We start from the raw sequence: 15,034 nt of genomic DNA, 5'->3' as shown, positions 1-15,034 counted from the left end.
CAACTATCATCTAACCTGAAGGTAACATAGCATGAAAAAGTTAGCATGATGTCTCTCCTTAAAATGGGGATTTTGACCAGTTCCACCTCGGGTATCTTCATCATCTTGACTTTATCCTAAAATTAAAAAAAGTTAAAACCAGTAACATCATTTGGTCCCATTGCAAAATCTCAAGTTCAACTATTACACAAATTATATGAAAAAAGAAATTAAGTTTTTTTTTTTAAGAAAACATTTTTCTTTTTTTAATTTAATAAAATTTTTAATTTGACATTTTCATTTTATTATTTTTGGTAACGAGGAAAAAGTATTTCATATTCTATTTTGTACCCTTTTGTGGAAAGTGCCAAATGCTTTTTGTGAAAAAACAAAGAGGACACAAAGAAAGCCATCAGACAGTGCGAACACAATAAAACTGTATTACATTTGTGCTTAAAATGATTACAGTACAGTATGTACACATCCTAAAAATAAACATTTCATGCTGAATAACACATAAAAAGAAAATCCATATACAATAGCAAGCAAAAAGGAATATGTACAACCACCATATACAAATTAGGTTTGTCCTCATATTTTCTAGGCTATGCCCTCGGTTTCCAAAGGTAATCATAGCCCATAAAAGGATTATCAACGTAGTAGGCTACAGTAGTGATTTGCGCTTGCATGTTGCCTTGAGTTGATAGTAAACAAAACCCGGTAAAGGCAAATCCTTCAACCAGGTATTCACGTGCTCCAGTAATGCCTAGTTTATGCAACCTGATTGTGTTTAAAGAGGATTATGTCAGCTGATCAACATGGGCCGCACAAAAAAAGTCCAAAATCTCTGGAGGAGATGCTTGGTGACTGAGCAGGGATTCAGTTCAGGTATAAACATGTCAGGAACTGAGCCTTGTTAAGCGCAATGACAAAAATCCTATTAAATAAATACAGTGAAGAAATCAACAAACCCATCACTTCCCAACCCATTACACACGTGCCAAACCCAAATGTTCAAAGAGTTTGCATTTGACCACAGGGGTCTTTTAGGTATAAAACAGGGTGAAAGAAGTTTTTCAAAACGTCACTAAAGAAATCCCACCACATGTTGAAGATGTCGAAGCCCAAAGATCTGTTAGAAAGCTAACACCATGTCTTAACCAGGTGCGATTTTGCAAAGTTGTCCTAAACAGCCAGGACATTTCGTCTATATCTGTGGCATTGTTCTGGGTAGCTCCGCCTACCATGAAATATCATTGGTTCTCGTAACTGTACATTAAACATCAAATATCTTTTGATTGGCTGTTTGTGTTTATTCCAAATAACTTGTCACTGGAAACGTAATTAAGACACAATGTAAACGAAAAAGAAATAGAAAAAGAAAGGACAATGAGGAAACCCATTCAACCTGAGATCTTATGTTGACATGGCTCCTTTTCACATGGCTCCTTTTCTTCTCGCAAACTCACTTTAAATTTTTTTTTACATTGTGGTCTTCACCCTGTAAAGCAAGCGACATAGAATTGCAATTTGGACTTGGGGTTGTACTTTGTGTGTGTTTAAGTTCACAAAAGTCGGGCCATTGAGATGTCTCGTCTTCATTCATGTCCCGTTAGGCAGCGTCATTAAAACCGAACCACAGACTTGGTCCGTCTTCGAACATTCTTCCACTTACCAAAAACGTCTCTATGGCTAATCTGTACAGAACACCGTCCCTTATTTGGGCTCTTCATATATACAATGCAATGGAGACAGGGGCTGGAGAGGACACTAGTGCTTTTTGTGTCTGATTGCATGTCCCCTTCAAGTCCTCTCGCAGCTCTTTCTCCTCCTGTGAGCGGCGGGGTCATGGGGTGGTCAGCGGACCTGCGGCGCGTAGCCCTCCTTCATCAGTCCTTCCTCGTAGTCTGTCTGGCACAGGATCATGTTGTTCTTCAGGAAGAACTTGTCTCCGACGCAGAACCTGCATGGAGGCGAAACGAGAAACAGAAACATGGCGTTTACATAACTCGAGAGAGACGCAGAAGGACTCATTACTAGCTAAAGTTGCAGGCTTCCCCACAGAGCCGCATCCCGCCCCCTCAAATATTAGCGTACGTTATCCTGCGGACACGTCGCTCGATCTGGAAAGAGTATCTCCAGAGTGCACCTAGCATCTTCTTCACCTGCAGCTGTTTCATAAATATACCCCATAGATGGAGCGCAGGCTTTAGCGCTGCCTGACGGGCCACTGTCTCACTTGACCTTTTGGAAAGTAGATTATGTTGGTCAGGCAGAAGAGAGAGACAAAGAAGGCGGCAGAGAGGGAACAAGAGCGAGAGCGAGCGTTCTGTGTGTTTAGCCGTCCTGAGGGCCACTTATCTTGCCTGCAGCGAGAGTTCGACAAGGTTGGAGCGCCAGCGAGTGCTCGTGTCTACTGGCCGAATGTCTGCTGGTACCATTTTAACGATTAAAAGTTTGTATTGGGAATGCAATGTTAGGCAAACAGAGTTTAGCTCCATCCCTAATCAAACACACCTGAACAAAGCTAATCAAAGTCTTCAGGATTACTAGAAAGTTACTGGCATTAAAGGAATAGTCCGAGTTTATCCTAAGTTAAAGTCAGTTTTTGATTTTTCTGTGAATTATTCAGCAATGCATACATTTAATTTTGTAAAATTAGTTTTGACCACATACATTTTCAAAATATCATGCTTCGATCTTCTGGTGAATTGATAGACTTCTCTCTGGTGATGAGAGAAGAGAAGAGAAAAAGGTACAAAAGCTGTCACTGGCACGGGACCTTTTCAAAAGGTACACTTTTTTTACCCCTAAAGGTAACATGTAAGTTCATATTAGTACCTTAGTACCTAAAGTCTACATATTAGTACCTAAATGGTACATATAAGTACATTTTGAAAGGCCCAGTGACAGGTTTCATACCCTGTACCTTACTTATAATCGACTGCAAGCTTGCATCCAATCAAAACCAAACCGTGAACTGAAGTTCCTGCCCTACATTTATCTGTTTCACTCTGATGTACACCAAAATATCGAAGAAACTACAGTGTAACTACAGAAGTTACATAATGACTTTAAGCTTGAGGGCTTTGTGGCATAACTGTCGATTACCAAAGAAAGTAATTTATACTTGTCCATCGTTTTCTTAAAAAAAAAAAACATAAATCAAGGTTACAGTGAGGCACTTACAATGGAAGTGAATGGGGCCAATTGGTAACACTTTCTGATAGTCCACTTTAGACTTTCTACTTCTAAGTAACTTACATGTCAAATACCACTCATTAGAGTATTAGTAGACTGTCTGCTTAGTATCTGCTAACACTTTATTTTGATGGTTCGCCAACAGAATTTCTACTGACTACAAGTAACTTAAATATATAAGTATGTCAACTTATTCTACTAACCCTAACCTAACAGTCTACTAATACTCTAATGAGAGTTAGTTGACACGCAATTGCTAATTATTGTGAATCAGAGTTAGTTGACCTTTAGTTGTCTAGAATGTCTAAAGTGGACTATTGTAATAAAATGTAACCTGAGAATGTTTGCAGGATTTAAAAGCAGAAATGTGAACCTCATTTTATAAAGGCACAATTTTTCTGTTAAGACGTGTACTATTTGACCTGTAATGATGTTTAATAATTTAAGTCATTTTAGGGTTTTAGGCTGTACATTGTCATGGCAACAAAGTTATTAATTGGATGTTTACACAAAAGGTTAGTAAGTGATTTTTTAAAACTAAAACCATTTAACTAAAATCAATCTTTATGGATTAGCCTCAATGCCTCACTGTGACTAAATAAAAAAAAATTTTTTGGAGGAACATTTATTTTTTGTGGTAATCAACATTATGCTAATTTGTTTTGAACATACAATATTCCTTCAAACATCTTCAGGAGGGGTCGAATATGATCGTTTGAGCCTTTACCCTTTCCATCATTATTGAATATAATGAGCAAGCGCTACAATACTTTGTAAATGGCTTCCTCCCTCGCACATACTCACTTTGGAAAACTTTTTTTATTTGTTATACACGGCAATGTCAAGCGGGAAGCCGCAGCCATTAGTTTGGTCCAAGTATCAACAAGTAATATCCATTAATCGCGCTTGTTGACACGGTGATTAACACAAAGCAGAGGTGTGCTTAATGTAATGGTGTCATTCACTCCAATAAAAACGTCCTGTTTAAATGACACATTCTTGCCAGGAATCCATTAGTGTCTGTTTTCTCTGACATCCTGGCCCTCTCCACCTCCTCTTCTGAGCACCTCCATCTCACTCGTTCGTTCTCTCGCTTTCTCGGCTAATAGGATCTCTCTGTGTTTATTTACAGCCTGTGTTTTCTGTTTCCTCTTAGCCTCATCGCCGCCCCGTTTCGCTGCGCCAAATTGTTTCTGCTTGGTGAAATGTCAACAGCGTTTGTGACATCTGTGTGCCAATTATGATGAGGATATTGCAGTCAGCCCATCAGAGGTAGCGGTAATAAATGCTCTTGCGCTACCCTCCGTTTTTCTGCTTGTGCAGTCATTACCGATCGCCACATGTTTCTGAGCACCTACATTACCCTTAGCTTGATGCATCCTCCTCGCCCTCCCCTTTCAATCTCTCACCCCAGATGAGTTCAACTTCAGATTGCTTTAATTGCTTTTTAGTATTTCCCATCAAGTGGAGGAGAAAAAAAGTAAATGCATTTGATAGTCTTTGCTCAGGTATGACCATAAATTTGGGGCTTTTCATGTTTAAAAAAAAAAAATTAAGGCTACCATTTTAAGATATGAATTGAGTGTGATTTAATTATAAAGAAAATAATGTGATGAAAAAAACGAATGCAGTTAATCATGCTCCTGACCCATATGTAAATTACATTTACAAAATACTATCTGAGCACTGTAATTGATTTTCTGGATTTTTTTTTCTCATTTTGTCTCTCATAGTTGAGGTATACCTATGATGAAAATTACAGGCCTCTCTCATCTTTTTAAGTGGGAGAACTTGCACAATTGGTGGCTGACTAAATACTTTTTTTTTTTACAGTATTTATTGTGATTTACTGAATTTTGGTTTGGCCAATTTTTTTAAAGTAAATGAACATGAATTAACAATAGTATATTTAGAAATGAACATTAACCTATAGATTGATAAATGCTGTAAAAAATAGTTTGTTGTTAGTTCATGATACCTAATGCTTTAAATAATGTTAGGAAATGTAACCTTATTATAAAGTGTATTTTCCCTACATCTGAACAATTTAAAAAGTACCCCCTTATTTTTTGCTTTATTTCTGTCCTTGTTTTTTAAAAATTAGTATTTAATTTACAGTATTACTAAAATAAAATAAATAAAAATCTTTAAATTCTCTTCATTTTCTAAGCGAAACCTTTATAGATATATGCAATGAAATGCAATTTTATTTGATGAATTAATTGGCATATTATTCTAATTAAATAATTACATTTTAATTGATTGTCAGCCCTATATTTTTAATTAACAATGGCTTTACATTCTTCTAGTTTTTTTGCTTATATTCCCATTCTTTCATTTGTACGTCGTTCCCTCTCTCTACCTCTGTCCTTTTCCTCAGGTGTGACAGTAATGATGAATATGTCTATTGAGACCCATCTTGTTAAAGAAAAGATGGCTTCCAAGGCAGTGGACTTAATGATGTATGGCTTCGTCAGCTATTTGCCTCTGAGGTCTGTGTTAACTAGAGTAGTAACATTCCTCTTCTGTGAAATAACATGTTGGAGCTGAGTGGAGGAGAGAGGACTTGAAAGAGTGAGGGAAAAGAGAGAGGAAATGAATCACGGAGGGAGGTCTGTAGACCGAGAGAAAGAAAGTGAACGTCATCGGATGTGAACGAGACATTATCCGACAGAATTGAGTGGATCTACCTCAGTGTCTGCAATGCAACCGCATGGTTTCTTCTAACGAATGACGACTACAACTGAGCTTTGCAGACGTCTCTGAGGGGACGAGACCGTCGTCTATGGCGTAGTTTAGTTACTGCAGTCCCTAAGCACGTGCAGCCCAATTTGGCTCTGGATTTCCAGACTTTTCCGACAAAGACAGTGACCCATACCAGTGACCTCCCTGCCCTCCCACCCAGGCCTTCTCCGGAACTCCCATGGGGCTCATCACTGGGAACTGGGACTCCTGAGGTTGGCTGATGAGGCCTGAGCGGACGACAGGCTCATCGATTAGCTGTCCCTTTAGGGCTGATCTGTGGCTAACGGCCGGCTAGAGCCTCAAAACCATACAAACACACTGTGCTCGCGCTCACCGCCGTGACTGTTGCCACGATCCCTGTTAACCAAGCTGAGGATATAACCTCAAGCCAGGTGAGCAAATTTATATCCAACCCATGAATAATCACGCCAGATTAATTCTGGCTGCGCGGAATGATGGGATACTTTTACAGAAGACATGTAATGTCATGAAAATCTGAAAGTAGTGTTGTTAACTACAACTATTAAAAATGGCTGTGCTTGAATTAAAGATTAAATAAAATATAAATTTTATTTTGCTAGTCAGTCTTTAAAGGCAGGAAAAACCAAACAGTCACAAGCTTCAAAAGTGAGAGATTTCAACAAAGTCATTCATCTAAGTAAAGAAGAGTGACTTGTCCTCTTAAAAGATTCGTTACCATATTATGTGGAAGCTTCTGGTTTTCATATACGTGAGCCAGACATAGTTCAGTACTCTCTTTGTGGAAATCAAGCTAATCACGGGTGGTATTTAATGGTGCTTTTGTGTGGCCTGACTAATGAAACGACTCTGTAGGAGATGATGGCCTTGCTGATGTGTGTGGAGAAAAGGAGGGGTGTCCCAGCTGTATTAAAAACTTGATTGTAATAATTTAAGCATCAAACGGTTATGTCGGGACATTACTGACCCTCATGGAGAAGCATAATTATACAGTGTGACCTCTACCGACCCGATAGCCTGCTCCCAGCATCAGAATGCCTGTCCCACATCACTGACGGCGAGGAGAGCATTTTCTAAGATGGATTAGATGGCTCTTTTAAAGGCCACAGCCTATTTAATATTGTTTGAAGAGGGGAAATGAGAAGGGTGAAAGCAGGGTGGGATGTATATGCAAGTAGAAAGAAGGGAAATAGACGAAAAAAGGGAAAAGCTAAGTTCAAGGCAATGGAAGTAACAAAACAACCCTTATTTAAAAAAAAAAAAGGAGGCGGGGCATTCTTATTCTAGCGAGCGTTTGCTTGGACAAAAATCTTTTAGTGCAGGATGAGTCATCAGTGTTTTTGACTGTAAATACTACAGTTAATTTTGTTCAAGGTTTTGGTATATATTAGCATACAGACAGCCTGGAAGCTAAGATAGATGGAATAAAAGCCATAAAACTCTATTTTTGATTAAATGTATTATTTTCTTTCAAGCACTAAGTGCATAGAACAAAACAAACAGGAAAAATGAAATCAGGCCCAATTGGTTAGTGAAAACAATAATGTGCAATGTGTTTCTCCTTCCATCAAAGGCTCTTGAGACAGTCTTGCTGTTTGTGTTGCTGTTTATCAAAGAGCATCACTGGACTGAGGCTGTACTCGGGTAATGCGGCGAGCTGTCACAATGACAGACGCATCATGAAAAGCCCTGCCGCCCTTTTCTCTTTCGGAGGAGTCCATCAACATTTGCGAGGCTTTCTCGAAAGGCACTGACAGAACAACAAAGTGTCTGAGACGTGTTGGGTGGCGGGTGTCTGTGGAGATAATGTCTCGTCAGCTTGTTGACAAATGAATTTTCTCTTGGTCAAATGGGGGGTATTTGCATATCAGACTGTTGATGCGGTGCTCTCTTGGGTAGTGTTTAGACCATAGGAGATCCGATGCAGGAAGTTCTTTATAATGTATAGATCTATTTGTTGAGTTTAGTCAGGATAAAAACAGCTTTAAGTGGTTTGTATATGTATAGTGGGCCTAATGCGTATTTAGACATTTAAAAGATATGTATGCATTTCAATTAGTTAGAAAACATATTGGTTAACTTAATTGGTTACTTAATTAGTAATCAAAGTAGCATCAAACAACTGTTGACCTATATTTAATTTCTGTTTAAATATATTTATATTTATTGAAATAGAATATAATTTATTCCTGTGATGGCAAAGCTGAATTTTCAGCATTTGTTACTCCAGTCTTCAGTGTCACATGATCCTTCAGAAATCATTATAATATACTGATTTGGTGTGCAAGAAACATTTTGTATTATCAATGTTCAAAACTATTGTGCTACTTAATGTTTTTGTGGAAATCATGATACAGTTTTTTTCTGGAGTATTTGATGAATAGAAAGTTGAAAAGAAAAAAGTATTTATTTGAAAAAGAAATCTTTTGCAGCAGTATAAATGTCTTTGCTGTCACTTTTAATCAATTTAATGCATCCTTGCAGAATAAAAGTATTAATTTCTTTCAAAAAATCTCACTGTCCCCAAACTGAACAGAATAAACGATCTCATTTTTTATTTTTTATGTAGTGCAATACATTTTTAAGCATGGCGTAAGAATCCGTATACTTTTTAGGACTGCTGAATGTGAGTTTGTTGCGAAGGACACCTATGTACATCCAACTCACCGCCAAAACATCCAAAAATGTCAATAAACTGACAGGAAATTCAAGCTTCAGTCTGAGATATGGGCAATTAGCACAGGCTCTGTGCTATAAATCTTGTGGTGAACATCAGTGAAATTGTGATGGGCGAATGAAAGATGCATAGATGCCTGTCAGAGCGTGTAAAGCAGACTGACGCAGATTTTATTAAACCGGCTTGATCGGCTGGCCTAATGTAAAAAGAAAGATTTGCCTGCCTCTAAATGGGCTGTAATGCCGGGTGAGCGGGTGGACCTGTCTGTGACTCTGCTGATGAAGATTAGCTGACTTCTTAGATTAGGTGAGCGTGGTTCGTGCAGTCAAGTGAAGTGGCAAGACAATAACCCAGTGTTAATTGAGCGTAACCGGATCCTGCAATCTGCCCCTCTCATGTGTACTGCTCTCTGGCACCTGTGTGTTTATATGAAGCAGGTATTTAATGAATAGCCCGTGCTGAGGTTTCTTCTTTACTTGGCCATGTTCTAAGACAAATGGCCTCTTCTTCTTAGAGTGAATGAGAACAAATAACACAATTTGCCCAAAGTAATGAAGAAAACCGCAGGCTACAGAATATTTAAGTGTTAAATTGCTGGTTTTGATAGTGAACCACAGAAATAAGCAATTTATTTTGACATGAAAAGGCATTTTAAGACGATTCTTTTTTAACATGGATAGAAACATTTGTGAAAAAACGCAATGTGGTCCTCCCATGACATGAGAGACTGCAACAAAAAGGATATATGCAAATATTCAAGATTAGGGGTGATGGAATGTGATACAAAAACATAATAATCTATACTATTCAGAATATAAGTAAATTCAATACAATTAAATGTAGTAGAAAAGTACTTGTTTACTTTTAAAACCTAACATGATCAGCAGTGGTTGTAGTTTAGAGGTTAAACTGTCCGAAGTCATTAGTGTAAACTAGGGCTGTGCGATATGGACAAAAAAAACCTATTGCGATTTCTTTGATCAATTTTGCGATTTCGATTTTAATCACGATTTTGACACACACAGACATGTTTTACAGTCAGTCATTAATGCATTCAGTGTGAATTTGAAACATATTTCCAAAAGGAAACCAATTAGAGCTTTATTTAGAAGCTGTAACATGTCTCTAGAACAGACATAAGGCAAAATAATCACTAAGTAAAGGTGTAACAAAATGTCTCTAGAATAGACATATGGCAGAAAAAAAAAAATCCCATGTCCAGGGAATTTTTTTTGCCATGCATTGGTCATAGAGATCTTTGTGGCATTGTGGATGTTGAACTAGATTTGTTGCGCCAAGTTCACACGTACTCCATCTGCAGTGCGTATACAGCCTATGTGTATGCGGCGCAGAAGCAGCACAGACTCATTTTGCTTTCGCACAGGACGCGTTTGCAGTCCGTTCCTGATCCGCGGCTGTTTACCACAAACACAACATTTATCCATTATTTTAATTCTAATCCAAACATTGTTTCTGAAAATGCTTTTTCAGCATTATGATTCTCTTTTATCACAGTACAGTAATACAATCTTTCATAGACATATTCACGTTTAAACTCAATAAATATAACTTTGTTTAACTACCACCACGAGTGCCATCTATTATTGCCTTGTTTATCTAAAAGTGCACTTTTCCTTGTTTTAAATCTAGCCAAACAGCCATCTGTTGACTGTGAAACAGTAGACTTTAATTATATGCATTTATGGTGTAATTACTAAATTTCCGTGTCAATCAATGTTAATTTTTACCGCGAATAATGCGCTGTCACTTTAATTCAGCGTATGCAGCACAGCAGAAATAGACTCCGTGCAGAAACGATCGCAGCATGACTGCTGCAGATGCACCGCTCCTGAAGCGCACTGCTGGACCGCAATCGCGTGCAGTGTGAACGCTCTGATCCGTTAACATGGGCGCGGAAAAAATACGCACCACAGACGGAGTGTGTGAACCTGGCGTTACGTTTGTATGCTCGCCCGGTCTGTTCTTTTCTCGTGCTCCATTTAGGCGTGCTGCATTCTGATTGGTTCGGATAGCGTACTGCGGGAGGTCGGGGGTGTGGAAAATCGTGCTATAAAGCGATTTAGAAATCGCGGAAGCTCAAGTCGCGATTTTATGACGATTTCGATTAACCACACAGCCCTAGTTTAAAACCTCAGATCGATTTGATATTGACAGTTATTTTGTTCCTGTTCATCACTGTGTCCTTGAGCAAGGCATGATGCTTGAGGGTGAGATGTACTATAAACCTCTTTGGATACAAGAGTGTCTATTATTTGTGACACAAATGGGCTTGTGGTTCAGAGGTTGTTGGTAACAATCACTAGAAATTGCGAATGATGGCGGTTCAATAGTTGAATATAACTGTGCCAGCAATCGTAAGGTTCAAACCCCTGAAGGGCGATTCATGTGCTGGAGAGTTATCCCCTAAATCACTGTTTTGCCCTTGAGCAATGTACTTCTTGCTCTAGGAAGACTGTACTTGTAGTAAACACACTGATATAATTTGGATAAGAAAACATCTGCCCAAACTGTCTTTCTGTGGTAGGGTGGTGGGCTTAAATCCGAAGGTCATTTATCAAAACCTAGAAGGCTTGATTCATGAACCGGTGAATTGCTGGAATTTCCTATCGCCATTTTGCCCTTGAGCAAGACACGATATAGGGGTTAATGGGGACCGTCCTTGTAGTAAATGTACTATGAGATGCTTTGGATTCAAGACAGCCTTTGAGTTTTAAGAGGCTCAGCACATCTGCACAGAGATACATATGTTTAAGTACTTCAAAATGTTGAAAAAACTGAGTATGATTTGACTAACCTCTGGTTACACAGCTGGCAGGCGAAGCAATCCAGATGATAGACATTCTCCTTGGCTCTCATGACCATCTCAAATGCTGGAATGAGTTTGCTGCAAGCCGCACAGTTCCCAGTCACGCCGAACAACCTGATAGATAGAAAAATTTGTGAAGTTTTAGGGTCAGAACCATTGGATAAACCATATCATTAAGATTGAAATGGGACTGTAAGGGTGATTCATGAACAAATGAATCTTGTGAAACAGTTCTTTATAGTGAATCAAAGATAAACAGAACAACAAGTGTAGTTCAATTCACAAGTGACTTTTATGAACCGGTTCTTTTAAGAGAATCAAAAACATACAAAGCATCCAGTTTAGTCTGATTCACAAACAAATGACTCCTATGAAAGGTTCTTTCTAGTGAATCAAAGATATAAAGAACAACCTGCGTAGTACAGTTCACACTTGACTCTTGTGAACCCTGTTTTTTTTCAGTAAATCAAAAACATACAAAGCCACCAGTGTAATCCGATTCACAAACAATGTCTCTTATGAACCTGTTCTTTCTAGTAAATCAAAGACATACAAAGCAAACAGTATAGTTGGATACACAAGCAAATGACTCCAATGAACTGGTTCTATTTAGTGAATCAAAAACAGCGTAGTCCAGTTCACAAACAAATTATTTAATGAACTGGTTCTTTTCAGTGAGACAAAAACTCAAAAATAACCAGTGTAGTCTGATTCACAAACAAATTACTCTTATGAGTCTGCCTTTAATGAATCATCTTTTTCATTCTAATTTATAGGGGTTTATTACACAAGTTTATAATTTTATATACATTATTATGGTGTTTTACTCAAGACCGATTAACAAAATGAATCAAACTGAACCAAGAGCTTGTGAATAGAATAAAAAAACTATAACGATACCAAGACTCCGCCGATATTTACCATAATGTGTTATTTTACGATATTTAAGGCTCAAAAAGACAAAAACACGTAAGTGGAGTGCGATGTGACCATCATGGAGATGTCCAGGCCGGATGAGGGTAGCGATACAGAGCCGCTGCCCAGGGACGAGCCTATTATTTTCCAGCCCGCTCGCGGGACATTACAGAGAGGATTCATTAGGGATTCATGGCTGTTACTCCACTGTGACCTAGACCGAGTAAAGGGGGGAAGGGGGAAAATAAATATCTGATAACGAAATCATATAACAAAATAACCTATTAGGCGGACTTCTTCGGGCACTTTTATCCGTCGTTGTTAAAATGATAAAACTGCATGCCACTCTCTAGCTCTGTAAGAGATCGCAATCTGATAAATGATCTCAGGGCCTGGGATTTGCAGGGTTGTTTATTAACCTTCAGAAACTATGTTTCCCACAGGCAAATAAAAAAGAGCTGAGCAGATATATTGTACTCTCATGAATACCTACAAAATTAAGGGCTACTGTCAACACACCTTGAGTTGATGAAGGATATCTCCAATAGCTTTCCAGGTATGAGGAGAAAGGAAACGAGAGTTCATCCTGTGGATTGGTGCTGATTTAATGAAAGGAATTATACCTTTTTCTTTGAGCTGTCTAAAAATAGACACGTTCGTGATATCACGTCTCCACTATTTTCAGAAAAGTGCATAGCCAGAAGGCCTCAGCATGAAAGAGATTAAATGATGAGGCATATTTTTTCCACTAGCAACTTTATATATTATATAATTATTAGCTAAATTATATATCAAAGATCTAAATGCAAATATAAAAAGGATGATAGATTCACTGTATGATAACTCACTTATATAAGGAAAATGATTATGGCGCATGTGTTTATTTGCATGTTCTGAAAAGAAAAGATGCATTAATGCACACGCCAGATTTCACCTGATGAATGATAGATGATATCCATATGAAAAAATGATGCTTGAAGGTCTTTTTGTCATCATGTTGAATCAAACTAATATTGGGTTTGCCACTCTAGCGAGCTGTGAGCTCAAAATGTCTCGTCTCGTGCAAATTTAAAGTAACCAATACCTTTCCTGGAATTGGACAGTCATGCCTTTTTGCTTTGAGCATTTGAGGACAGAGGTCTGTGCTTCGCAAATACACAAAGCACTGAGTGAAGACAACTGCTCTCACCTGAGAATCTGGCCGTGTATTACATGCGCTACACAGGGAAAAGATCTGTTTTTATTTAAAGAACCGACTGTATTTTTTCTGTGGAATGGATTGTGATCCATCAGAAACTAGATATAAGTGGAGTTTCTTGATGTACAATGTTCTTTGGGGAATTTGTTTTGCAGCTTCATTCTGACTGCTGTTTTTAGCTATTCCCATGTTTCAAAACTGACAGATTTACTCTTGGCTCACATTTTCACATAGCACATTAATATACTCCTTTATTTTTGAGTTTCGAGTTGAGTTAGATCTTGTGAAAAGGGAGAGTCTTGAGAATTGACTGAAATGGTTTTCAAGCCAGCCTATTTATGCATCTGAACTCGTCTTCGATATATAAACACTGTACATCTTGTATTAAACACTAGATTAAAAATGTTTGATACAAGTTCAGCTCTATTTACAGCTTTTGTGGCATAATGTTGATCAGCAAAGAAAATAATTTTGAGTCATCCTTCAATTATTTTTAATAAAAACACAACATTTTTAAAAGTACTTATTCATTTTTCAGTAAAGCAGTTATTATTTGTACATTTTTAATTTTACATTTTTTTTTAATACTTTATATGAATGACCTTAATGTACACTGAAGGTACACTGGATGTATGTATATATACGTATGTATGTCAGATGTTTTCTAAAAAAAACATATTTTTAACAAATACTGCACCAAGGCTACATATATTTATGATCTTTTATTTATGATCAAAAATATAGTAAAAGCAGTAATATTGTGAAATGTTAACTCTTTTCTATTTTATTATATTATACATTTAATATATTATAAAATATAATATTATTATTTATTTATTTATTTGTTTGTTGGGAATTTTCATTTATTTCATTAATTTTCAGCAGCCATTACTCCAGTCTTCACATGAACACATGATTTATTTGTAGAATTATCTGTAGAAACATTAAAATATTATGTTACATTAAAATGTATCTGTATTGTCACTTTTTTATCAGTTTTATGCATCCTTTCTGAATAAAAGTATAAATTTTTTTCAACCCTTCTCCTGTAAGTTGCTGCTGCCCCAGTCTCTGTTATTCCAGAAGGATATGCTTCTTTCAGAATGCCATTGGTTGTGGTTTGGGTGGTTCTGGCCTATCGTTTGTGTTGGGGGGGTTATTATTGCTGCCCTCCCTGCTCATTCATGACAGGCTGCATGGATGGGCAGGGAGGTTTTTGCCCAGAACAGAACCATACCGCCAAACCAAACTTTATGCTAAGTATCTATCATTTTGACGATAGTGGTCCTGACAGAATTACGATTATCACAATTTACCTTGAATGATGTTATATCATTGTTTGAAGCAACTACATGCCATATTTTTATATAAAAATACACAAGCTGAAAACACTCAAACTGAAAAGCTTTTATTGCTGTTCTATAGTATTAAGCCTCAAATGTCAACTCTACATTGAATTGGTTTCTTCTTTAAATAATAAAAAAAGTTAAAATATGCATGGCATTATATACAT

At 37.5% G+C, this 15,034-nt stretch overlaps 1 protein-coding gene across 7 annotated transcripts in view; it reads right to left on the bottom strand.

Annotated features, from left to right (window-relative positions):
• Positions 1-453: 453 nt before the first annotated feature.
• lmo3 (LIM domain only 3) overlaps positions 454-15,034 on the bottom strand; it is a 52,281-nt gene continuing 37,700 nt past the window's right edge. For 4 of the 7 annotated variants that reach the window (XM_016237134.1, XM_016236380.1, XM_016235655.1 and 1 more), the window contains exons 3-4: positions 11,397-11,522; positions 455-1,942 (exon numbers count right to left, since the gene is read on the bottom strand). In XM_016237134.1, the coding sequence (XP_016092620.1) occupies positions 1,837-1,942; positions 11,397-11,522 (232 nt within the window). In that variant the 3' untranslated portion in view covers positions 455-1,836. Of the gene's footprint in view, positions 1,943-11,396; positions 11,523-15,034 lie in introns of all 7 variants that reach the window. The other 3 variants (XM_016233476.1, XM_016232732.1, XM_016234927.1) reach the window with 2 other exon arrangements.

This window comes from Sinocyclocheilus grahami, unplaced genomic scaffold, assembly GCF_001515645.1.
Source record: "Sinocyclocheilus grahami isolate Dianchi unplaced genomic scaffold, SAMN03320097.WGS_v1.1 scaffold1.1, whole genome shotgun sequence".
Lineage (NCBI taxonomy): Eukaryota > Metazoa > Chordata > Actinopteri > Cypriniformes > Cyprinidae > Sinocyclocheilus > Sinocyclocheilus grahami.
Note: the sequence above shows the minus strand (reverse complement) of the source record. Positions and strands in the feature narration are given on the sequence as shown.